Source organism: Peromyscus eremicus, chromosome 5 (assembly GCF_949786415.1).
Source record: "Peromyscus eremicus chromosome 5, PerEre_H2_v1, whole genome shotgun sequence".
NCBI classification, from domain to species: Eukaryota; Metazoa; Chordata; class Mammalia; order Rodentia; family Cricetidae; genus Peromyscus; species Peromyscus eremicus.
Window position 1 is genome coordinate 51,512,699 of NC_081420.1, and position 27,727 is coordinate 51,540,425.

A 27,727-nucleotide genomic window follows, 5' to 3' on the forward strand; every position below is an offset into this window, starting at 1 on the left:
TCTTAGAATTCCTTGGGCATTTGCTTGAATAACTGAACTTGAATTAAGTTTACATGACACACAAATTTGAGTAAGTGAATATTTACAAATATTTTATTCATTACATTGCGTATTTCTTTATAATCTTTTCTAAATCAAAGGTTATTAACTATTCCTTTTATAACAGGAAAGCAAATTCCAGCAATTGATACTCCAGGGTTCACAGATGACTGGTTACAAAGCCTTACCTTGTAAAGACTCTCTTTCACATACTGAATTTAGTTCACATAAATAAATCAATCATCTGTACAGAAAATAGTGTGCTTGCTGGCAACTGAAGCATTATCTTTTCATAAGCCCTTGTAAAATGTAACTGTTTTCCACGTGAAGTCTCAAGATAGCTTCCAAAAATTGCTATTTTCAGTTTCCTATGAAAGTGGAAAGATACTCAGAGCTGGAAACTGTTGAAAACCAACTCACAGAGTCACACTCTGAACGTGGACATGTATTGCACAAGGGAAAAGAGGAGTGTCCCCCCCCCCCCCCCCCGTCTTACTTTTCCTGCTGAATTGTCCTGGCAGAAACCGATGAGGCACTTCACATTTTTAAAAACTGCCAATGTTTTGTTTGTGTGTTCTGACTATGTGTATGATACTTTCTTAGGATTATTTTGTATTGGTTTTTGTTGCTTTTTATAAGTGACACATTCCCCAGTTGAATATCAGATTCACAAGAGTAGGTGCTTGGCCAGTTTTATTTTTTGCTTTTCCCCCAGAACCTTATTATTGTTGGCATCCAGCTAATAACATGTGCATCAAAGATAGCATGACTACAATGCACATTATGTGTTTCTTACTATGAGTTAGAACTCTTTTCTAGTTTCATTCTGTTGCTATGATAAATATCTTGGCAAAAAGCAGTCTAGAGGAGAAAGGGTTTGTTCAGCTTAGAACTCAGGTTATAGTCTATCATTGAGGGGAAGTCAAGGCAAGAACTCCAGCAACTAGTTACATCACATCCACAGTGAAGAGTAGAGACACATACATGTGTAAGGGCCTATTTCTTTACCTGCTAGATGTCATCTAAATTTCTTATCTCTTATACTGTTCAGGAGCCCCTGTCTAGGGAAAGGTGCCACTCACAATAGGCTGGGTCTTCCTATATCAATTAAAAATCAATTTTTAAAGAACAGTCTCACACAGACAAGCCCACAGGATGACCTGATCCAGATAATCTTCCATTAAGACCCTTGGCCAACACAATTCACACTCCATGTTTATTTGTGTGTGCGTGTGCTTTTTTTTTTTTTTTAAGAGAGAGAGAAAAAGTACAAAGAAGCATAAGGATAGATAGATCTGGGAAGAGTTGGTGGAGAGAAAAGAATATGGTAAAATACATTGTATTAACTTCTCAATAAATCAACAAAAGCATAAAAAAACTTTCCAGGTGAGTCTAGATTGTGTCAAGTTGAAAGTAAAACTTAACCAGCAAGCCTTTTCCAAGTGTATTACACATACACACATTTAACCTTCATGGTAACCCCACTAGGTAGGTATTCCTTACATTAGTCTCATTTTTATGAGTGAGAAAACTAAGTCCTAGAAAGGCCAAATAACCAGCCTTGAGTCACGCTAGCTGTAGATGGAGCTGGATTCATTTTGGCTCCCTCAATGGGCCATTAGATTTCAAATGAGAGGTTGAGTCTTCTCATGTAGAATGGTGGTAAGTGCGAAGAGGATTGGTGGATGGGTAGAGACAAGACTGTACCCAACAGTGATGATCTTGGCAAAGGTTGTCTCAGCCCTGGATTTAGAACATATCCTGTTTTGCAGGGACAGACGCCATTCAATGTGCGAAGGGAGGGGAGGCAGCCCTCACAGTGGCTCAGGCTTATGCATGACACCACATACAATGATATCACTGAAAAAAGCAAATTGCTTTGCCCTAGAACAGAATATTGTGTCTGTAGAGTGATTTTCCCCTTGCAAAGCATTTGATGTACTTTATCTTATAAATTACACTGTGAGGAAGCATTGTGATTTCCACTTTGCTAAGATGCAGGAATTGGAAAGGCTGGATCATATACACTGCACCAGGCATATGATGGGGCCTGAAAGCTTGTTTTCCTGTTCCATTGCTCTTGGATATTAGAGTGATTCCCAGGTGTCTGGAATGACAGGGAAACTCTGACAGTCATTTGATTTTTTTTTTTCATTTTTTAAGTGTAAATAATTTGGACACCAGATAGTTTTTCAGTCCTAGAAGTTGCCTACTTACACAAAGTCACGTGTGAGTGTGAATCTTTTATTGCTCCCAAATAATTTTTATTGTATGATAATCGTTCTTCACTTTGGAAATAAAAATGTTTGGATTTACACAACCTAAGGATTAGTTACATTTGCTTAGTAATTAGAAAATTTCAGAAATCTGATTATTCAAATCCAATCATCATTTTCTCCCTACCTGGCATACAGTAGCAGTGACCTCCTATCAGGCCTTGTCATTATTTTTTAGAATGGAATTCTATTTCTGTGAGCAGATTGGAATGATGAGCCTGGATAAGAGGGAGGGTCTTCACCCGGTAGTTAATACCCCAGCAAGAGGATCTTAAAACACTCAGGAGGCAGCTACTTTAAAATGTACCCCAGTGTCTTGTATCCCTCTGTATCTTCCCCGTTCTCCATGTCCCTTTGTGTCTTTCCCTGTCCATCATGTTTCTCCGTGTCTGCTGTGCACTGTGTCCTGACTGGATTCCCATATGTCCTTGCTGTCTTTCATGTTCCTTTTTGTCCCCGCTGCATCACTTCTTTGTTTCTTTGTGTCCTCTTATGTCCCTTTGGTGTCCCCTCCACTCTTTTCTCACAGCCTTCTACTGGTGGGAATGAATGTGCAGAGTGACACTGGAAAGGGCCCACTGACATTCTGTGATGAGAGAAGAAGGTACTTTTACAGCCAGCATCCCTTGGACAGTCCACCTCCACACCTGACTTCTCTTGTACACACTGGCTCCATCCTTCTGCTCTGTGTACAGACGCATGTGGTGTGCTCGTTCTGTGTAAGTGATATCACCAGTCAGCAGTCTTAGGCACCTTAGAAGGGACAGAGAAGCAGGGCACCTCCTTATCTATCAGCTTCAAGTGACTTATGTGGTAGCTTGGTGTCTGATTCCAGCTTTTACAAATACCGGCATCATTCTTGAAAGTAAGGGTATGCATAAACATCTTATGGAATTCATGGGAATCAAGAGAAGTATCAAAAGTTTTCACAATATTGCCAGCGGGGTTTTTCTGGTAGTAACAGGTGGCCACTAATATCTTTGTTTTCTACATTGTCTTCCTTTGTCCATCTCCATATGGTAGGAAGCATCCTTTGTCTCCTAGGACCAGGTTAATACTAACATTTCTTTCTATGGAGACAAAAATTCCTATAGGAAAAGAAAGGTAGTTACCTTTTGTCATGACGATTCCTGCCAGTGATTTGTGGCGGGCATACATAGATGTCAGGCCGACTGTCAGTTCACGGAACTTCTGTGTGACCAGTTGGGACACAGAGTCTGCAAAATCCTGCAAGACACAAGCATCAGTGCTCTTCGATGCGATGGACAGAAGCAACTTGTGACAGCTGGCTATTGCACACCCCTCTCCTCAGCTCTGCCTCACGCAGTCCTCCAGAGGAGGCCCCACTTGTCTGCTGTCTGCTTCTCCCTGGTCCAGGACTTTAGCAAGGAGTTGAGTTGGGTGTGAGGAAGTAACCCCCAGCATTGCCTTTGCTGAAAGTCCAGCTTGTGCCTGGTTTGATCCTTGCTCTGTTTCTGGGCAGGTTCCTACCTCCTGTCTGAGAAAGCTCCCACTCTACATCTGAGTAGACTCTTGTCTTGTGTCTGAGCTTGTCTTGTCTTGTGTCTAAGCTGGTGCTTGCCCTGTGTGCAAGCAGGTCCATACCACATGTTTAAATAGGTCTCTGCCACGTGTCTGAGCTGGGCACTTTCCTGTGTCTGAGCAGGTCCCTGTCCTGTGTCTGAGTAGGTCCCTGGCGTGTGTCTGAGCAGGTCCCTGGCGTGTGTCTGAGCAGGTCCCTGGCGTGTGTCTGAGCAGGTCCCTGCCCTGTGTCTGAGCAGGTGCCTATCCTGTGTCTGAGCAGGTCCCTGCCCTCTGTCTGAGCAGGGTACTTCCCTGTGTCTGAGCAGGTCCCTGCCCTGTGTCTGAGCAGGGTACTTCCCTGTGTCTGAGCAGGTCCCTGCCCTGTGTCTGAGCAGGGCACTTCCCTATGTCTGAGTAGGGTACTTCCATGTATCTGAGCAGGTGCCTATCCTGTGTCTGAGCAGGTCCCTGCCCTCTGTCTGAGCAGGGTACTTCCCTGTGTCTGAGCAGGTCCCTGCCCTGTGTCTGAGCAGGGTACTTCCCTGTGTCTGAGCAGGTCCCTGCCCTGTGTCTGAGCAGGGCACTTCCCTATGTCTGAGTAGGGTACTTCCATGTATCTGAGCAAGTGCCTATCCTGTGTCTGAGCAGGTACCTGCCCTGTGTCTGAGCAGAGCACTTCCCTGTGTCTGAGCAGAGCACTTCCCTGTGTCTGAGCATATCACTTCCCTGGGTCTGATCAGGGCACTTCCCTGGGTCTGATCAGGGCACTTCCTTGGGTCTGATCAGGGCACTTCCCTGGGTGTGATCAGGGCACTTCCCTGGGTCTGAGCAGGTGCCTGCCTTGTGCTCTTGACTGAGCAGGCAACCTTTATGTGAAAACATACAGTTCCTTCTTATTTTTGTTCTGCATAGCAGCAATCTCAGAGGGGACAGTCAGGTGAAACTTGATGGGAGACATCCTGAAAGACTTGCAGGGGGGATTTACATTCATTCTTGGTTTGCTTTCTTTTTAGACAGTGATTCTCAATCTTCCTAATGCTGCAGCCCTTTAATACAGTTCCTCATGGTGTGGTGACCCCCTAACTATAAAGTTATTTTGTTACACTTTATAACTGTAATTTTCCTACTGTTAAGAATTGTAATGTAACTATCTGATATGTAGGATATCTGATATATGACCCCAAAGGGGTTGTTAACCACAGATTGAGAACTACTGTTTCAGAATCAGAGACCAGTGTTTAAGTCGCCAGAACACCTCAGGCTACTCTTCTGGAGACCTGTTCACCACAGCTCTCCTTGTGCCATAACCTCTCATCTCACCTTCAGACAGATGAACCCACAAACACAAGTATGTACACATGAACACATACAGCTTGTAATACACATAGCATACACATGCACACTCATGTACACACAAATATATATGCACTCACAATACACAATGAGTACTGAACACATGCGTGCAGGCACACATGTATACACACATATACATGTATATCTATACACATAAGCATATACATTTATACATACACACACATACACACAAGTGCATGTACACCAACTTATCCTAAGGCCAGCTCACATTTCTATTAAAGCAGCATGTGTATGGTAAGTATCAAGGCCTAGAAGGTGTGGTGACTCTGTGGCCACCTCTCCTCCAGGTCCTGCAGCTGCAACCCTGTGTTCTAATTATGGAATGCCTTTTCACTAGGGAAGCTTGCATGGTGTGACTGTCACAAGCAGCAAAGAAACTTGGTTGGAATCCCAAATCTGCAGCCCATGAGCTGGGATAAGTCACTCAAAACCTCTGAGCCCCATTTAACCAATTTACAAGGTCATCCTTTTTAAGTTTCATCCGATCATGTTTTGGGAATGATTAAATGGATTATCACTTCTTAGATGCTTAGCATAGTGCATCACACTTGGTAAATGCTCAATAATGATGCTGCAACTGTTATTCTTATCATTATTGTCCCTGGTCCTTGCAGGTATTGACCAAATCTTTACGCAACCAAATAAAAATATCAAAAATCAAACCAGCTTTTTTTTGTTTTAGTGAGTTGGATATTAATGCTTCTGTCATGTGCACATTGATATTGTGCAGGCAATGGATGTTTAGACATCTGCTATATAAAATAAGAGATAAATTGGCAGGTTAAAGATTTCATTTGTATGCAATAAAATGTGTTCATGTGCAAACAGAGCTGCCTCAGGAAACAATGCTGCCCACAAAAATAACCTGACAGATCCCCTCCCAATTCTTCATTGATGAAGGGTGGGCAGTGGGGAGGGCCCAGGGCTGTGTCTTTTCAACACAGCTTCTGGGATTTGAAGGTCTTTTTCTTTGCTACTGTCACTTCATGGCAGGTGCTTGTGTTTTGAAATGCTTTATAAATCACTATGGAAACCCTGTAAAGGACAGATACTACACAATTGGGCTCTTCCTAAGTGGCTGTAGTGCTGGGTGGGTAGGAAAAAGGCAAGCCCTGAGTTTTCTGGGACTTTTGTTTAGGTGGCTTCTCCCCAGCTCTTCTTCCACTCAAGCTGTTTGGTGAGAGACCCTGAGCTCCAGGGGTTTGCCAGAGACAAAATTTTAACAATAAATCCTGGATTGTCTTGAGATTTCCCTGTCCTTTTATGTTTTAGAGACTGAGGTCTAAAGCCTACATTTCTAAACACCATGTGCTAAGACATGGTGCTGGGAATGACTGTAACTAGGGTTCTTGGAACAGTAGAATCTTATTGTATCATGGTTCTGGAGGCTGAATCCCAAGATTCATGTGTCACAGGGCTGCCCTTCCTTGAAGGGTGTCAATAGAAGATCTTTCCTGCCTCCTCCAGTGCCTGGTGCCCCACAGTTTGTCACTAGGGGAGGCCTTGAGGTTTTATAGCATGATCCTATCTCTGGTGTTCTTGACTGTGGACCCAGTGTGGTGATTGGCCACACAAGCTCCGTGCCTTCCCTGCTGAGATGGACGACAGCTCCAGGAACTGTAAGGCAAAACAAACCCTTTCTCCTTTAAGTTGCTTCTGAGATGCTGGCATGAGGCTCCATCACAGCCTCTGTCTTCCTATGGCCTTCTCTCCATGCCCTTGTCTTTTCCTCTTCTGTCTCCTGTATCTCACTTTGCACTGAGTTCATGTCACATAAATTATCCAGGAGGAGCTCATCTCAACCCCCTTAACCTGATTGCATCCACAAAGATCTTTTCTCCATATGGCTGCAGTCACAGTTATTGCCTGTGATTTGGGGACACTGTCCCTCTGCTGTGCTCTGCCACTGTTCTTCCACTTCAGGCCGTAAAAGAGAGGATAGCTATTTTTTTCCCACAGAGGCACAATCCATTAACTGTTTTTCTTATTGCTGTGACCAACCACCCAACAAGAAATAACTTAAGGGAGGCGGGGTTTATTTCAGTTTATAGTTGCAGAAGCCATAGTCCATCATGGTGGGGGACGACATGGCAGAAGTGTTGTGTTCACAATCAGAAAGAATAGAATGGATAGGAAATGGGGCCAGGCTGGAAAAAAACCCCTCAAATCCTGCTCTAGGAGTTCTACTTCCTCCAGGAAGGCTCCACCTCTTGAGGACCAAGTGTTTGTACATGTGAGTTTATGTGGTGCCTTTCACATTAAAGTCACAATACATGGATTTCCTTAATTTCTACTTGTTTTTGAGAAGCTCAACTATTAATTTGAAAAAAACAAAGGGGCTGTTCAAATGACAGCATCATGGGTCACATGTGAATGTCCTCAGTGGCACACTAGGAAGCAGCCTTCACAGCAGACCCCGATCCTCACTATGATCAAGGAGGGTGGCATCATCCCCATCTAAAGAGAAGGTCTGATGTCAAATCCCGCTACCTGTGCTATCTCAAGAACTTGGAAACCTAGTTTTGAGCTGGAGATAGAAAGGGACTCAGCATTGGCTGACATGCACAGTTCCTCCTCCTAGAGGTACAGATGCTGTCAAGTGCTCAGAACCAGAGAAAATGACCCAAACAGCTTCTCAGTGAATAGAGAAGCCCCCATCACAAGGGCTGTGTGGTGGGCATGGGGCCATCTGCTTTATCTTTCCAGAGCTACTAGGCATCTTCAAAGGGGATGTTCTCCTAGAACCCAGATTTGATGGCTCAGCCCTGGCCTGTAGAGTCCTAATTCCATGCAAGACCTTATGTTTTGAGGTCTTGTGCAGGTTTGGGAAATTGAATGAAGCTGTCCATCCTGGATCCTGAGCCTGTAGCTTCTATACCCACAATCCCCTGCTGAGTCCCATTTGGTCAGAGCATTGAGAAAGGCTTGGTCTGAAGCTGATGCTTGATGTAGACTGAACCTTGAGGGAGAGGAGTGGGATTTCTCGTGTTTCCTTCCTCATGTTTCCATTTCTCAGGTGGCAGAATGAGTTTGTTCTCCTCTCCCTGCTCAACTCTGGAACACACCAGTAGATATGTTACTGACAGGTACCTCCCTGAACTTCCATCATTTGGGAATGACTGTCCTACCCTGGAGGCCTCAATGACATCCTGTCATCTCCACATGACCTATAATTTTCTTGTTATCTTGGGGATCAGTTTCTAATTTTTCATGCATTTTAATCTCTTTCCCAAGTCTTTTAAAGAGCAAAGCATGTGTGTGTCTTCTAAAATCTCTTTCTTGGCTTTGGACATTGTGTCTTCCTTAGAGTTATTCTAAACAGCATATTTAATTGTTCTTTCTTTTGATCATGAAATATTTTAGTGTTCAAAGATGACAAGGCCTAACAGGAGACATTTCTTAACTCTTTTGTACATGCTTGATAGGGCTCCTGCTGAAGTCCCCAGAACAAGACTCCCTCCAAACACTGAGTAATTATATAGATTACAGAAAGACCAACTTTATTTTGGAAATCTAAATATCACTCTGTGTAGCAGGAATCTTAAAGGTACTGGCCAACTTCTCAGCTGGTCTTGTTTCCTCAGACTGGAAGCTTCTGTGTCCTCATCCCAATGGCTCTCAGCTGAACTGCTGCTCAAAAGCCTGAAGCTTAACTAGCTAAAAGCTTAACCAGCCAAAAGCTTAACTAGCCAAATGCTTCTAGTTTCTGGTCCTCACGCCTTATATACCTTTCTGCTTTCTACCACCACTCCCTGGGATTAAAGGCTGCTTTCTGGAATTAAAGGCGTGTGTCACCATGCCTGGCCTTTCCAATGTGGCCTTGAACTCACAGAGATACAGAGGGATTTCTGCCTCTGGAGTGCTAGGATTAAAGGTGTGAGTGCCACCATTTTCTAGCCTTTGTATTTAGTGGCTGTTCTGTCTCTGACCCCAGATAAGTTTATTAGGGTGCACAATATTTTTGGGAACACAATATCACCACAACTCTGTCTCTCTTAGGAATGGGAGGAAACACAAACAGACAACAGAGACTTGGGGCCTTTGTATGCATTATCTCATTTAATCCTCCCAAAGAAGGTACTACTTTATCCTCTTAATTACTGAAGTGGTGCCACCAAAGTCACCTGGGCAGGATGCAACATACACAGAATTTAACCCCCACTCCCCATGTGACTTAGGCCTTCCCTGCTGAATTGGTAACTTTTTTTTTTTTTTTTTTTTTTTGGTTTTTCGAGACAGGGTTTCTCTGTGTAGCTTTGCGCCTTTCCTGGGACTCACTTGGTAGCCCAGGCTGGCCTCGAACTCACAGAGATCCGCCTGGCTCTGCCTCCCGAGTGCTGGGATTAAAGGCGTATGCCACCACCGCCCGACCCTGAATTGGTAACTTAATTACTCCAGCAAGAAGGACGATTGATGTCTTAAGACTTCCCACAGGCTTAGTTCCTCCTGCACGCCTTGTTTGTAACTGGACATAACTGAATGTGTACTGTCATCCTGAGGAGGGTCAGGGTGTACACAGAAGGCCCAAGATCCCTTGACACCCTCTGGGCTGGTATCCCAGGATGCTTTGCGCCCATTATGAGTTAATTAGCCCTGAGCCGCAGCGATCCCCTAATGGAGTCATTTGAGGAAATGCTGAAGCAGAACAAATCACATTTGGTTCGGATCTCAGCATTTCCACAGATGATGGGTTCCTCGACTCACTTGGTTTGGCAAAGCACAGGGGCCGATGGGACTTCAGGTGCTGTTCACAGAGTGACAGAGACCTCTAGCTAGCACAGATGGCTTCGGATTGAGAAAAACAGCATAGAGGGACTGTTTATGGGGGCAGGGTTTCCCTTATCTGGTCACCTCCAGGAGGGCTGAGATACAGCTCCCAATTACTAGGCTACAGACCCTGGCATTCCACACTCAGTCTTGGGAAGGCCAGGTCATGGTCGTCAGTAACTGTTCCCTGACAGGGCGGGTAGGTGGGGGCTTCATCCTCTCAACACACATAAATACCCCGGCTGCCATACCTGTTTATTAATCTGTTGTATGCTACTCTGTCTTGGTCCTTTAAGTCCTACAGACTGGTGAGATAGCTCAGTGGGTGAAGGCCTTACTTACCTCCAAGCTTGTTGACCTGGGTTCTATTCCCAGAACATACCTGATGGAAGGAGAGAACCAATGGCCACAAGTTGTCTTCTGGATTCCATGTGTGTGCCATGGATGTACACCCTTTCCCACATAGACACATATATACAAATAAAATGTAATAAAAATGTAAAAATCCAAAATTGTTCACTGATTGCAGTATTTTAGATGTTTTTTCTCATGTCTACAGCCCACCAATGCTTAGAAGGCCAGGAATATCCTGTTGTGGAATATTTCTTTACACTGTGTGAAGAAATGTGATTGGTTTAATAAAAAGCTAACCAGCCAATAGCTAAGCAGGATTTTTGGGGCAGAGAGAATGCTGGGAAGAAGAAAGCGGAGTTGTGAAAAGATGCTGAGAGACAAGAGATGGAGAATGAGCAAGACATGTGGGAGGAGAGGTAACAAGCCATGAGCCATGTGACAGGACGTAGATTAATAGAGATGGGTTAATTTAAGTTATAAGAACTAATTAGAAACAAGCCTAAACTATCGGCCAAGCTTTCATAATTAATAATAAGTCTCTGTATCGCTATTTGTGAGCTGGTGGTCCTGATGAAAAAGTCTGACTACAATAGCCATGTGAAATTAAAGCAATCTTGCGTGATTTTTTAAAATCAGTTTCGTGTTTTTAATAACATAATCTACCTAATGCTTCCTTCATGACTGGGGGTCATTGCTTGTGTTTATTGTGCACATTTTTTGCTCTGCTCTAGCACAGTGTGTGGTCATGGATGTCATGGACAATGGTGCGCATCTTGAATGGATGACTGAGAATATGAATTCATAAAATCTTTGGGAGAGAACTAAATGAACATATGAATGGCTGTCTAAAGGCTAAAATTTTCAGGGAAAAGTCGATAATTTGCCTTTGTCAGTGACCCTTGACATTCCTTTCAGCTGTAACATACAGTCTTTGTCTGCAGGCCCTGCCATAGCAGATTCCTATTGACTTCTTATTGACTTCCTGGCTTAAACAGTTCTGAAGCCTGGAGGGCCGTCCTAGATTAAGGTGTGAGCAATCAAATCAGTTTCATGCTAAGACTCTTCTCTTAGCTTGTGTGCACTGCCACCCTACTGTGTGCTCCCATAGCCTCTTCTTGTTGTGTGGATAAAGCGATGTGCTCCCATAGCCTCTTCTTGTTGTGTGGATAAAGCGATGTGCTCCCATAGCCTCTTCTTGTTGTGTGGATAAAGCGATGTGCTCCCATAGTCTCTTCTTGTTGTGTGGATAAAGCGATGTGCTCCCATAGCCTCTTCTTGTTGTGTGGATAAAGCGATGTGCTCCCATAGTCTCTTCTTGTTGTGTGGATAAAGCGAGAGAGCAAGAACAAGCATTCTAGTGTCTCTCCTTTAAGGACACTAACCCATGGAATTAGGGCCCTGATTTGTTTGACTTCGGCTACTTCCTCTAAGGCCCCACTTTCAAATATAGTCACTTCAGCACTTAGGGCTTCAACACGTGTATTAGGGGCACCCACTCAGTCAATAGCATTCTGCCCACCTCCTAGTCATGTTCTTTTGCATGGTGAAACACATACATTCATCCCAAGCCTCGAGTCTATTCTAAACAACAACTAAACAATGTATGGGTGGGATGCCAAGTATAGTTCAACATATGGTAAAATTCCTCCCTAGCCATGGACTTGAAACCAAACAAGTGATGTGCTCCCAGAATACAATGGTGAAACAGACATAGAGTAGATATTCTCGTGTCCAAAGGACGCTTGGTCCCAAGCAAGTTCAGACCTTAGCAGGGTAAAATCCATTCTATCAGAAGCCACCGCTTGATGCTTCAGGATCACCCACCAGGGTGACATTTACTTCTCCCCCTGGAACAGGGAGAGAGAGAGAGAGAGAGAGAGAGAGAGAGAGAGAGAGAGAGAGAGAGAGAGAGAGAGAGAGAGAGAGATTTTTGAGGCAGGGTCTCCTATATCCTAGACTCATCTCAAACTCACTTTGTAGTTGATCATGACCTTGGACTTCTGATCTGCCTTTACCTCCCAAGGCATATACCCATGCCCTGGTTTTTTATTTATTTATTTTTATTTTTTGAGACAGGGTTTCTCTGTGTAGTTTTGGTGCCTGTCCTGGATCTCACTCTGTAGACCAGGCTGGCCTCGAACTCACAGAGATCTGCCTGGCTCTGCTTGGATTAAAGGATTGCACCACCACACTCAGCTCATGCCATATTTTAAGAACAAGTGCTGAAGAATGAAGCTGGATCTTCACGTGTGTGTGTTAGGCAAGCACTATACTAACTTAGCCATAGCCACTGTCCTTCAGTGTTTCTTCTTGCATGTGCCAGATGCATTTGGATTAGGACCCTACTTCTATGACTTCATTTAACTTTAATACTCACTCCAAATACAGTCACTTTGGCACTGGGGTTCTAATGTATGGATTTAGAGATGACAGAGGCATTCATCTACAACATACATCAAAACACAGAGTCATCCAAAGAACATCATCTATTATACCTTAGTCTGACAGTTACAGATGGTACTGTACCAATCACCCTTGTGCTTCATAAATTAGAACCCAAAACATGTGCATCAATAGGGTTTGCAGGGATGGTGTTTGCCAATGGGAATGTTTTCTCAGTCTTTAATACACTTCCATTCCTTGCTCCCTAGCACTGTGGAGCCATGGAGGCCAGGACTGTCTTGTAGTGTTGGAAGAAATGATATTTACCATTTTAGGTAGGCAAGGCCCTCAAATACTTAAGAGATGCTCCTTGTCTTTTACAGCTCTTTCTCTATAATGTCTTTCCCCCTCTTGCACCCCAGCCCTGTTTCTCTCTTCCTTCCTTCCTCTAGGGGAGGTGATGTTCTCATGATACTGCTACAAGAGGCAAGAGACAATGTTACTCATATGTTGTGAGCTATGTAGTTTAATTCATATTAAGCCACTGATGTGGGGGTTGTAGGTTACAGCAAGGACATTAGAGAGGAAAGGAATGAACTATAAACAAGACAAATAAAACCTTAATATCAAGCTCAAGAAAACTGAATAGTCTTCAGTACTGAGATCCATACAGCTTTGGAACTGACTTGACAGTGGCAATGGAGAATGAAGAAATGATAGACACATGTACAGAAAATCCAGGAACAGGTGGGCTGTGTGCTCTGATGGAGACATACCAGCAGCCCAGAAACTCAATGTGTTTATTATATACACTGGATGAGGAGGTGGGTTAACTAATCTCTATAGAGGTCTCTGTAGGGGATCATCTAAGGCTGTAGTCATCCAGAAGATGAAGCTGTGGTTGATTCTTTCTGTACACAATGTCAACATCCATCAGTACTCAGATCAGGGGGAGGCTTTGCTATTCCCCTGAGCTTCACCATGGAATCTCTTGCCATTCCTATAGGTCTGAGGCATTCAGATTCTTGACATAGCCATTCATGTCAATAATACACATTCACTCAGGACATCATCTGCTCTCACACACCATAGAGACTTGCAACACTGTGGGTAGAAAATAACGGCTGACATGGTACATCCAGTGGATCTTTTGGTGACCTGTGTGGTGGCTCCATAAGGAACTAGCTAATCTATAGCTGACATGATAACTGTGAAAGGTCCAGATGACAATTTACCTTCTTCAACCTTGTGTCAAATTAGGATGTCTTCAGTACTGGAGGCAGTTTTTTTGTGGGTGGCCTGGGGTGGGGTGTCCCAGATTTCAAGGATCAGCTTCTCTGCTTTCTTGCTGGCCAGCTGTAAGCATTTTCAATATGAAAGTAGCCATTATGGAAGCTTCACTTGTATGGAATTTTAATTCTGCCTTGTGGATTCACATGGATGAAGAGACACAAAGCATGGGTTGTTTATCTTCTTTGTTTCAGATGACCTTGGACCACTATAAAGAGAATTTGAGTGCTCTGGGATTTGTTTGGAGATTTCCCCTAACTTGGGTGCAAAGCTATCCTCCGTAAAACACCTATTGAATATTGCTCCATATCTCATCAGATGGGCCTCAGTTACGGCAGATGTACAGACTGTAGTTGCCTTAGCCCCTCATGCCTTGGCAAAGACTCCAAACAGACATGACAGCTGCTGTCTCTGGCCCAAGTAGGCTCTGTGAGGGCATTCCCCACTTAGAATCTCCTTTGCTGTAACCTTTCTGTCTTTGTTATTTTGGAAAACACCTTTGAAGAATCCACACACTTTATACTAAGCACGTTTCTTAACTAATGTTTCACAAAGGTGACTGGAAGAAGAAGAAGAAAGACAGAGAAAAACAATTCAAGGATTTCTCTAACTTTTCTTACTTTGGGTGGTGAACTCATTAAAATAAAGACAGCTTTTCAGTTGTGCATTAGGATTTATTTCTTTGATGTTTAACCAGAGTTACTTTCTGTGATCACTTTAACGAGTCTTGCTCATGGCTCCAACATGAGACTCTTCACTTCCCTTTGAAGATCATAACAAGTGTAAGCAGCTGACTTCTACTCATAACTCTCACTTTCCCTAATACCCCACCTCCCCTAATACCCCACCTCCCCCAAATCCTTGTCTCTGCCTCTAAGAAAGGACACCAGAACACATTGTTCTGGAGTCAGGTTCATTATGGATTCTTATCCTCCTTAATATGTCAGGACAAATTTGGTGTTTATTGTTTTTGTTTTGAGATGGAGGCTCACTATACTGAATTAGGCTAGTCTTGAACTCTTGGGGTCAAATCCTCTTGTCTCAGACTCCTGAGACTGAATCTATGCTATGGGGTTCCAGTTCACTTAGGATTTTGAATATTCAGAGACGTACACTACCTTTGTGTATGGTAATCATCTGTCTGTCTGTCTGTCATCTATTCATTCTCTTTGTCTTCTTTTATGTATTTATGTATTGATCTATCATATTTTTTTTCTAGACATATCCTTCTGTGTAGTCAGGCTAGCCTTAAACTCATGCCTCAGCCTCCGTGGTGCTGAGATTTCAGGCATGTTCACATGCATGCATGAGGATGTGTGTATGCATGCGCACACACATGGAAACTGGAGAACAACTTCAGGTATTGTTCCCCAGGAGCTGTACCCAGTTTTTATTGATTAATTTTGTTATTTGACAGCGATATGTATTTATAATATATATGAATGTATTCTGATTACTCTCCAGTATCCTCCTTATCTCCGTCCCATCACTGTCAACTCTCACTCACCTCTATTAGTCCCTTCCTCAGACTCACCTTGGTTTTGGTTTTGATTTGTGAATCATTTAGTTTCCAGGGCTGACTATGTGACAACTGGGTTGGAATTATCCACTGGAGCCTGATGGAGTTAGGTACACATCTGAAGGCAATGATGCTCTCTGAATCTACCATTAACAAGTCGTTCAGTGGTGAGGTGTAGGGCCTCCTGGACTCTCCTTTTCCATACCTGACTTTTTGGGGTTCATTCTTGTGTAGATTCAGTTCAGGCCTCCCCAGATGCCTAGAGTTCATGATTGCAATGACTGTGTCCCACCCAGAAGATGACATTCCTCTACTCTTCTTCCTATTTTTGGCTCTTAAATTTTTTTGTGTCCCTCTTCCTTAATGTTCCACGAGCCTTAGAGGGAATGGAATATTTACATGGGTTGTATAAATATGACATATTTGGGGCTGAACTCTCATTTGCCATGTATTCTTACACCTTGTGCAGACTTGAGTTTCTGCATTTACCACTGTTCACTAGGAAGAGAGACAGGGAACTTTTCTGGTGGTTGAGGACAGACCAGCCAGCAAACCCCAGGGATCTGCCCCTCTCTGCATCCCTAGCACTGTGTCACCATCTCTGGGATCGTAGATGGATAAAGAGGGCTGAACTCATACTTGCATGGTAAGCACTTTACTATCTAAGCTACCTGCCCCCTCCACCCCTTAGAGCACTTTACAAATGGGTTTTGCAAGGGATAACTTGACAGAATGTTTATGTGTTTTTGTAGTCTATGTGATTTTTCTGGGTTTTGAACAAGTTATTATTATTGTTATTGTTAATTATTTTATTTTCAGACTTTCAAGAATCATTGGGGAAAAAGAAAAAGATGTTGAATTTAGGAAAGTCTACAGTAATCATGGCTTTGAGCTTTTCTGCTCTTTTTTTTAAGTCAATTTTTAAAAAAGATTATTTATTATGTATACAGTGTTTTGTCAGCATATATGCCTGCATGCCAGAAGAGGGCACCAGATCTAATTTTAGATGGTTGTAAGTCACCATGAGGTTGCTGAGAATTGAACTCAGTTTCTCTGGAAGAGCAGCAAGTGCTCTTAACCTCTGAGCCATCTCTCCAGCCTGAGCTTTTCTGCCCTTTATCTTTCCATTTTCCATTTCCCCAAGAAAACCCTTTACTTGTCTGCTGTCTCCACAGTGGGGCTATTTTAAGTGACACATCTGTATGTAGTTTTTCATAGTTGAATTTGTGTATGTAAATGACATTATTCTTGATTATATGGGGCTCAGAGAAAGATAAGAATTTGGCATTCTTACAGGGAAACATAGTTGTCTAATTGGACACTGGAGTTTCATCATTTTAATTGCATGCTGCTAATGCAGTCAACTTTGTTTACTGCAAACCTCACTCAACAGGTCTTGCAGTGATTTTGTTTGCTTTCCACCCTGACAACTGATTTACACTAGAAGTAGCTCAAGTGCTCAGATTTGAACTTGCATTTGATTAGTCATTTTTTTCTGCATGTACATGTATATGCAGTATGTGTGTATATGTATTTGTGTGCTTGCATTGTTGTGGGTGTACATGTGGGGGCCAGATATCAGAAACCTTCATGATTGCTCTCTACCTTATATACTGAGTCAGGGTCTCTCATTAACCTAGAGATCACTGATTCCCTTAGTCTGTCTAGTCAGCTTGCACCAACAATCCCTGGTCTCTGCCTCCTGTGTGCTGGGATTACAGGCAGGCCACCATACCCACCCAGCCAGGGTTCTGAACTCTAGTTTACAGTGCTTGGTAAATGCCTTACCCACTGAGCAATTTCTGTAGTCCCTGATAAGTTTTATAAATTTGAATTCCAAGGCATGCTTACGGTACTGCCTGGAGTTTGTTTAAGCTCCTGTGGTTGATAAATGTGTGTAAATTTAGCACAAAACAACTTAAAGAGTGAGTAAGCTTGTGAGCCAAGTTACACTGTATTATTACTTTGAAGGTTAGTATAAGACACCTTATCCTACTTGGAGGATAAAGACACCACACTGCATATTATGAGCAACATGCACCTCTGTTTCATAGCCTTTGACTGTGTACAAGTCTGTGCAGTAACAACTGTGGTGATTATAACATGTCTATAGTTTCTGTCCATTCGAGCTTTGAACTTGAATCACAGGAGATAGATATACTGATTACCCTTTTCTCATCACTGTGACCAAATACCTGACAGGAAGCAATTTATAGGAGGAGAGGTTTATTTTGGTTCACAGTTCAGGGATATAGTCCATTATGGCTGAGAAGGCATGACAGCTAGGCTGGCTCTGTCTGGGGTGGCAGGGGGTAAGGCATGCTAGGCTAGGTAGTAGAGAGCTAGGTAGATACCGGGGCCGGGTTATACTTCCAAAGGCTTCCCCCAGTGACCTATCTCAGTCAGCCAGGCAAGACCCCTCATAGCCTCATAACCTCCCAAACAGTGTCACCAGTTAGTGACTGGGTATTCAGACACATGTGCCTATGGGGGACATTTCACATGGAAACTGGAAGAAAACACAAGTAAACCTAAGTTTCTCAACACGGTTGAGTTGTCAGCTTCTTTATCAAGGCTACCTGGATGTGGAACTCCTGACTCCTATAGCATTGAGAAGCTGAATTCACTCTTGATATTGCTTATATTGGTATCGTTTGCCTCTTTTGTATCATATATGCACAATGTTTCATAACTCTCACAGGCAAGTAGTTACTATTTTAATTGAGTCTGTATTGCTTAACAGTAATTATAGCAAATAACACTGCAATTTACTAGGCACCAAACACTTTCTAAATTCTTTACCTGCGTTTTTGCTCTTGATCCTCACAAACTGTTTCGTGGTTAAAGTTACACCACCACCTCTATTTTCGTTTGTGAATTAACTATAGGATATATAGCCCATTATGCATGTCTTATAGATTATGTGAATTAACCACACTGGTGCACTGAGATTTCTCTGGAGTCATTGCGTGATGTGCAGTTCACACGTTTGCTTTATTTTCAGCCTCCTTAGATGAATTGTCAAGAATGTCACTGGCCTGGGGGAACTTAATGCCTCTCACTGTGAGTGCACTGTGGCTCTTGCCACCTGCCAATGTCCCTCCAGCAGTGACTGCGCATCGCTCTTTCTAGCCTCTTGATCTTCAATGAAAACTCTGCTGGGACCACTTCAATGTCATTTCACCTCACCACCCATGTCACTGGGGATTGCTAGTCCTGTCATATGCATGTAGAAGTTTTAAGAGATATGGTAACTTGGCCAAAGCTTTTTTTTTTTCTTAACAAGTGGGTAGTTGAGGCTAGAATGCAGTAGTGTTGTCTAAATTCTGAGCTCCGCCTGTCTCAGCACACCATCTGATGCTCCTCTGAGGTTATTCCACGAATGGTATGAGGACAGAAATCTCAGACAGTACAAATCCTTCAAAACTAGAATGGCTTGGTCAATAAAATGCTTCCTGAGCGTGTGGACTTGAGTTTCCTCTTCAGAACCAGCAGAAAAAGGCAAGGTGTGGTGATGAATGCTCATAAAACCGGTGCTGGGGTAACAGAGACAGCTGGGTTCTTAGGGCTTGCTGGCCAGCCAGCCCAATTTGATCAGTCAACCTCAGGTCTCAGTGAGAGACCATGTCTCAAAAACCAAAGTGGACAGCCCCTGAAGAATATTACCTGAGGCCTGATCTCTGGCCTCTGTATGCACAAACTCACATTTGCACCTCCATATGCACACACACCTGTAGCATGAATCTTAAAAGATATTATTAATAAAATCAAACCTGGAGCCAGGTATTGGGGTGAATGCTGGAAGATCAGAGAAGCAGAACAAGCCACAGCCACCTCACCTCGCCAGTTCCTCAGCTGATCCTGTTTCCTCAGACTGGAAGCCTCTCAGTTTTCATCTAGAATGAATCTCAGCTGAACTGCTGCTTGAAGCCTAAAAGCTTAACCAGCTCTAGTTCCTGGTTTTCATGCCTTATATACCTTTCTGCTTTCTGCCATCACTTCCTGGGATTAAAGGCTCTCTTCCTGGGATTAAAGGCGTGAGTCACCACGCCTGGCTGTTTCCAGTGTGGCTTTGAACTCACAGAGATCCATGCCTCCAGAAGGCTAGGATTAAAAGTGTGAGTGCCATCATTTTCTGGCCTCTGTATCTACTGGCTGTTCTGTTCTCTGACCCCAGATAAGTTTATTAGGGTACACAATATTTTGGGAAACACAATACCACCACACACACCTATACATATGCAGTTGTCTCACACACAGCAAGTCTACCTAAGTAGTCTGGGTTCTGCTTTGAATAACTGAGTAGGGGGTGAGGGTTCCAGATTCCTTTATGGTCTATCCCTGGTTACTATGTGGACAGACACAGTATCCCTAGACACTCCACTTCCCCAGAGGACAGGTGAGGGCCTGAGAGTTGGGACAGAGGCATGTGAGAGGCTTCTCTGAGATACAGAGATCACTCTACAGGGAGACTCTAAACCTGCTCCAAAAAGCCAGGACTAATCAGCAGTTTGCCACATCAATTTTTCATTAAATATGAAGAAGAGAGCCACCCAGATGTACTCATTATTGTTGGTGATTTAGCAATTTAGAAAATGCCTACTAAAGGGTCCCTTGGTAGCATGGGAGGGTTAATGTGTCTTCTACAGTCATTCATGGCCTCCCAGGACACCATTTATACAGTAAGAGGGTGAGAGAGGCACCGCCCCCATGAAACCTCATCATACAGCCCTGGTTTCAATCACGGGGGATGGATGTTGGCAGCTGAGGTTGGTGGTAGAGCTGGGGCTCTTGAGATAGATTCCTGAGGGACTCTGCCAGCTTTCTTTAGGACATAGATTCCCACAGATCTAGACCAGAGTGGAAGCTTTTAATGTCCAAATTGGCATAAACTGGCCATTTGGAGCAGAAGCAGTCACAGGAGAGAGGATTTGGCTTCTTGTTAAATGATAGTGATCAGGTGCTTCCCATTCCAAAGGTTAAGTAGGGAAGTTGACCCACATTTAATGAGCTGCGTGTTACTGTACTTCACAGAAACAGAAGACAAAACGCCATGTGTGCTTCTGCCTTTGGTCGCCTGAATTTTGCTTCTTGGCCCTGATTACCATAGCAAATTACCAGCATTATTCAAATTAGAAAAATAAACTTTAAATGGGAACATTGCAAGACTCAAACTTTATTCATTTCCAGTGGTAATATTTTGAGTGGCATAAATAAATAAATTGTGTTCAAATTTGCAATAGTAGTCCTCAGGGTAAAACTGACATTCAGCCAAAGTGGTAAGGATATTAAAATCAATAGATTATAAGGGAAAAAGCCTTTAGTAAATATTTTTCTGCTGAAATCCCATCTTTGTGTTTATAATGCTGAAATATCAAAAAGGTTAGATTTGCATGTGGGTTGGACAAGACCAAATCTGGGAATCTAGACCACAACATTCTTGTTGCTCTTTTCCCCTTTGAATTTTATTTTGCAGCATGGAGTGGTGGGTTGTAAAGATCGTGACGAGAGGGGCTTTGGGGGTAAGGCAGTGTTCACGTGGCAATGGTGTCCACCCTCCATGCCATGTCACAGATTTGTGTTCCCTTTGAACATTCTAGCCTTCCAGAATAGAGAAGGCTGCTGGGGCAAAAAACAAAACAAAAAACAAAACAAAACAAAAACACTCAGTGAGACAGCAAATCAAGGGTTAGAGTTACACAGAGAAAATGTTGGCTGATCTCCTCCAACTTTTGTCTCAATATTTATTTACGCCTCTGTGTAAAAAGCAGTCTGGATGTCTTGGTCATGAGTCCTGTTTGCTGACAATTATAACAAAGCCTCATTAATTTTAAAATCAAGGACTGCTGAAAATCACTGTCTAACTAAGCAATTCAAATTGTCTGACTATTCAATTCTTTTGTGTCTCAAATTACCTACAGACTGACAAAAATTCTGAACGAAGGCATGAAAAGTCAAAGTCCTTTGTTGTAACCACGGCAATGTGGGAAAGACCGCAATACTTGGAGTCAGAACAGTGGTTGACTTCTGTCCATGTCTTCATCTACCTGTGCCACTGCTAAGAGGCATTTAGCATCTCTGAACACCAGTTCCTCACCTGGAAGAGGTATCACAATGACAATCCCTGGAAACTCAGGTTCTGAATCGCAGCATAGACCTAAGCCTATGAGCACTACTGTGGACCCTTTTTGGGTGATGTATTTTTAAAGGTGGGAGGACATTATGTAACCTCCCCAAACACAAACAGACATGCATTTCAAGGAGCATCATCAGTGCCATTGTTGGCTGGCAACAGCACAAGATTGCAGGTGGCGTCTCAGGGGGCCTTTCTCTGTCCAGTTTGGAGTATTCTGGTTAGATGTATCATGGGTTCTGAGATTCAGAATCACCACATTTTTGGCAGGTTTCACTCTTCAGTCATAGCTCATCAGCAACTCCCATCCCACTGGTCATCCCACAATGACACTTTACTTCTACCATCTACCTGCTCTTTTCTCAGCAACTGATCCAACCAACATGGCTGGCACCTGCCTTTTTTTTTTTCCTCTCAGGAAATGCCTGGGAAGAACCAATGGAGAGAAACTGGGGCCTGTTGAGAAACCTAACAATAGTAAACTCAACCTGTTCTTGCTATGGAGCTTTCAGGCCAACAGGGTTTGGACCCCATACACGATTCTGTCTAATTCCACATGGAGCACAAATGAGCTATCCATGCTGAGAAGGTGAGCTTGTGATCAAAATTAATCATGCTATTCTTTTAGACAACTGAGTGTTGGCACTTCATCATACAGTAATGGTGACCAACACAAATGTCATTTAGGTATTATTATATTCTGGGAGATTATATAGAATAGGACTTCAAAACAGTCATTCTGAAGATACAGGAATCTGGATTAATATCCTGACTTTGTTGCTTAGCTGAGGTTGAAATATCATAAACAGGGTTTGACTTCCCCCACATCTCAAATATGAACTGTGCCTATATTAGATGGGGGTGTGATGAGTTAAATGACTTTGTGCATCAAAGATGCTTATACCAGGACCTAGCATGGTTTTTTAGCGTCTAGAACTCACATATGAATGGTAGGGACCGGGAAGATAGCTTAGTCAGTAAGCATTTCCCATCCGCACGTGAGGACCTAAGTTCCAGCCTCAGAATCCATGTGAAAAAGCCAGCATGGTGACATGCAATCCTGGAGGAAGCAAAGACAGACGAATCCCTGGGAGTTCATTTATAGTTAGCCTAGCCTACCTATGAACTCTAGGACAAATGAGGCACCCAGTCGCAGAAACTAAACCAAACCCAGATGAGGGCACCCAAGGAAGACACCCATGGTAGACCTCTGGCCTCCATGCACACACATGCGCAGTTGTCCCTGCATTCACAAGTGTGTACTAATACCCTCCCTACCCAGAAACGAGCAACTGTGTTATAATCATCCACCCTTATGCAAACACAAGTTTTCTTAGGAAAAAAGTGTAGAAACACTGAACACTTACTTGCATTGTAAGATTAAAGTTTTCTCCATTGTAGGCTGTTTAAATAATGTGTTAAGCAGGTGCAGGTGACTTTGGGAAGGTATTTGTTAAACTAACCTTTTCTGAAATATGTCTTCTATGTCAAACTGCTTACTTGAGTCCTCCCTCCCTCCTGGCTGGGTTAATGCTGTCTGACCACACAGTTACCCCTGTGATTCATTTTCCTAACTCATGGTGTCATTTACTTTAAAAGAACTTGAATAATGGGTTGAATCATGAGGAATCCAAAGCTGTGTACTTGACCTTCACTCTACACCCACGGACACAGGTGTGGGTATATTTTGGATCTAAAGCCAAACTAAGGAGAAATTACATGCCTGTCAACCATCTCATTTAGTGATTTTCAGTAAAAACATTGTAATTTTTTTGGCAAGGAAATGTTCATTAATTAAATTCATTTTACAGTCTTTTATTATGTTTAAAATAATCATTTTATAAAAATTGGGAGCTAGTATCTTCAACCACAAAGCATTCAAACACTAGTAAATGTTACTTGAAGTTATACTGTCCCGTGTTGTTAGCTACTTACTCTCTCCATGCCTTGTGTTCTGTGTAAGGGCTCCTTCCTCTAGTTCCATAAATCATGTCATTATTTTGTGACTGGTGATATGTACATCATCCTTATTAGACTTGTGCTCCCAGGATAAGCACTTTAAGTCATCTTTGCTTTCATAATACCTGGTAGATACACACGGTTTGTCCTAATCAAACTCTGCACTTGACATTGGGAGGTTTACACACGCACACCTTGCCTCAAAAACCTTCCTCAGAAGGGGAGTAGGGAGGAACTGAAAGGTATTCATCAGAGTTGTTCTCATGGACAAGCTGTGCTGTCTCCAGAGTGGCCTGGGAAGAAACCATAGTGATGATATTACTTCCCAAGCATCTTTGCTTTTATTTCATCTCCTTACTTGTCCCCTGAGGGAAAGAATCAATCAAAATTTATTGAGCAAAGTACTAATGAAATATAGAAACAAATAAAACAATGTTTCACACAAACACACACACACATACACACACAGAGCACACACACACACACACACACACACACACAGAGAGAGAGAGAGAGAGAGAGAGAGAGAGAGAGAGAGAGAGAGAGAGAGAGATGCCTACAATACAAAGAGGAAATAGGAAACGTGATACAGCATATCTCCAAGGCTCCCTGTGTAACGGGTGCTATGCTGAGTAGCCAGCACACACAATCTTTGTTACGATCCTCAGAGGCTACTGAAATCATTACCCTGCTTTGCAGAAGTCTAAGTGGAGGCTGAAAAAAAAAAATAAGATTCCTTGCTAAGAGTACATATACCCTAAGTTGTGGATTCAAGATCCATACAAATTCATTCAGATTTCCTGGAGTAGTACCTCACAGCAAGAGTGAGAGCAACAGAGTGAGAGTTTCAGGTCTATGACCACTTTCACTTTATCAGTTGAAGGGAACAAATGACAACTTCCTCAAATAGGAAGGCAACCAATCACCTGCATCAGAGTCAACTGAGGGCATCTGGATCCATACGCCTATTCCCAGGCCTGAAATTGAATCAAAGCTTCTGACCACGGATCTCAGGAGACTCTAATCCCAGGGGAAGTTTCCCAAGGGAAGTAGTTCCCCCCAATCCTGAGGATTCCAAGAGGGAATGGTGTGTAGGTAGGGAAACAGTCCTCTGTGTACAAAAGCCAAGGTCAGCTGCTCTGCAAGTCACTTCTCATTACCATAACCAAATATCAACAGAGCAGTTTAGGAAAAGAAGCACACAGCTTCAAGTGGGGGATGTCCTCGTAGTGTTTATGGGGGAGGCCATGGTAGTGTTTACGAGGGAACCCCCCTGTTCACGATGGCATGCTCGCTTCTCAGAAAGCTCAGACTGGAACTGGGACCAGGCCATAACCCAGAAATCTTGTCCCTTCAACCCCACAGACTCTAGCTAGGTTCCATGTCCAAGAGATCTCACTTCCCAAAGCAGTACCACCACCAGGACTAACTGTTAAAAAACATGAGCTGATGGGGACATTTCACAGTCAAACTGTAGCAGCTGCTGGGCAGTACAGACCAGGAATTCACAACCTGTAGGCAGATTCCACTGAGGGGCAGTGTGATAACTAATCTTCATTGTCAGTGTCACTGGATTTAGAACTGCTCAGGAGACACACCTCTGGGTATGTCTGCTAAGGGTATCTCCAGAAAGGTTTAACTGAAGATGCAAAGCGGGATGTGAATGCAGAATGGGAGTGGTACTGTACTGTACTGTACTCCCTGTACTGGGCTTTCAGACTGAGTGAATATGAAAAGGGAAAGTGAGCCAAGCTCCAGCGTTCACCTTTCTCTGTGTCCTGACTGTGGATTCAATGTGGTCAGCTGCTTCAAAGCTCCTACCACAGCCAGAGCTGCTTTAACCACACCTTCCTCACTCTGGCGGACTGTGCCCTCAAACTGTGAGCCAAAATAAACCCTTCCTTTTTAAAGTTTTGAGGTACTTTGTCATAGCAACTAGAAAAGAAAGTAATACAGATAGCCTTGTGTTGTGAAATATTAGTGTGTTTTATTCAAAACCATTTCACTCATAGCATATTCCCTGGCCTTCAAAGACCTGCCTCATCTCACTGGAGTCCATAGCAATCCTTGCTTCCTTTTCTCTGGTTCATGTAGGCTTCACCCTACACAGTCCTACCAGACAGCGTGGCAGCAGGACTCTCACTGAATTTAGCCTTTTGGGGGGAGACTGTTTGGCCACCACCCATTCCTGTCACTGTGCCCCAACAAACCATACCAAGTCAGAAGCAAAAGCCCAAGGTTCCCCAAACTCTAGTCTCCCTGTTTCAGGGGGTTGTTAGCTGACTCTCAACCCATGGACCAGAAAGGTCTTTGGTATGTATTATGGGATGGATTATAATCAGCATAGAATAGACTGGCAGTTGTGAACATTTTTTAAATTCAGCTTTATGGCATTGGGACATCTTAATTTGGGGTTGTTAGCATTTTCTAATTCTATACAACTATCCCAAATAAAGACTCTAAAGAAAAATGAAGCAAACAATGATTTGAAAATAAAAAAATATTGCCTAAAGTAAAAGAAGGAACATAGCTCTATGAGTAGTCAATGTTATGAGAGTTAGGGGTATCCTCCACGTGGCTGAGGGTTGTAAGAGCACACATTTCCTTGTTTTGATGACATTATGACACTGTTTATCTGCAACAGTATAAGCAAGTTACAAATAGCAAAGTATTTCACAGGGCTGGGGAGATGGCTTACCAGGCAGTTATGAGGACTGGCACTCAGATCCCCAGCACCCACCTGAATGTCGCTTGGGGGTGGTGGCTAGTATGTATTCCCAGTGCTTGTGAGGTAGTGACAAGGGTGCCCAGAACACACTGGCTAGTGAGATTAGCTGAAGTTCTGGGTTCAAGTGAGAGACTTTGAATCAATATGTAAGGTGGACAGTGATACAAGAGAACACATGGCATCAACCTCTGGACACCTCATGCATACATGTGTGTATGCACCCCATTCCCTCATGAGAGCATGAATACATCAATGTACTCTGGAAACAACAACAACAACAACAAGAATCTCAGATTGCTTTAAGAATGTTTACAGCTGTGTGTTGTGCTTCATTCATAGCTTTTCTGGACTACAGTCAGTCCACAGGCAGAGGGACGGATATCCCTGTATGGATGACAGATGTTTCATGGTGTTATGAACTGGCCTTCCTCTCCCACCATCTCTGACAGTTTCTGCCCTCTGCCTTTTCTACCTATTTTGTGAATTAACCTGTCCCTTGTCAAGCACCATGGCATCTGCAGCAGAGTAGAAGGCCAAAGGAAGTTCAAGTTCATGCACAGCTTCTAATCAGCAGCACAGGGAAGGCCACTCCTCCTGCTAAGAGGAAAATATGTTGATTCTGATGGTATCTAAGGATGCCGGACTCCCAAGAAACCAGGCCCAGGGGACGGGGGATGGTATTCGTCCTTCCATTTTGTTCCAGTGAGAAGACCAACACAGAAGCAAGGTAACTCACCAAGGTTGAGTAGCATTAGAATTAGAATCCTGATGCTTGAATTTGAGCCCCAGCCTCTGGGCTCCTTGCCTATAATGTCAGAAGTACCTTTCAGTTTCTTATCTTTTTCACTAATTGGAGATTTCAGATGAGCCTAAGACAAGAGCTCCAATGCCCAGTGCCTTGAGTAATCGAGAGTGTGGATTATATGCTTCAATACATGCATGTCTACCTGTTGACAGAGTACATTCGCAGTTGTTCACAAATTTGGATATCCACTAATCTTTTTACACACATTAGCAGTAGCTATTGCTTTAGTAATCAACTTTGAACTGAATGCTATAAAGACACAGCACATAGAAACCACGTTGGAAAGCTGTAATATTTCTGGCTTTGTTAAACTGGTGCTTTCTGATCTGCTTGGGAAGGTTTTGAGTGTGGGTTTAATTAGAATCTTTAAACTCACATTAGTGTGCTCATACAATGGGGATAACAGATGAGGATCTTGGTTTGAGGTTGATTCACAGTTGTTTGTGTTCAGCTGGATTGAGAAAGATGTAAACAAGAGGAAGCATTTCTGAATACAAGCTTCCTGTGAGAGAAGTAGTTGTTCCCTAAAGAAAGTTAGTATTTATGTTCTCAGACTTGGTTCACATTTTAGCTACTG

The 27,727-nt window shown here is 43.1% G+C and overlaps 1 protein-coding gene across 1 annotated transcript in view; it reads right to left on the reverse strand.

The window, feature by feature from the left end:
* Adarb2 (adenosine deaminase RNA specific B2 (inactive)) overlaps positions 1–27,727 on the reverse strand; it is a 197,925-nt gene that overhangs the window by 87,898 nt on the left and 82,300 nt on the right. Inside the window, exon 3 of the mRNA XM_059263018.1 lies at positions 3,428–3,542. Within this exon, the coding sequence (XP_059119001.1) occupies positions 3,428–3,542 (115 nt within the window). The remainder of the gene's footprint in view (positions 1–3,427; positions 3,543–27,727) is intronic.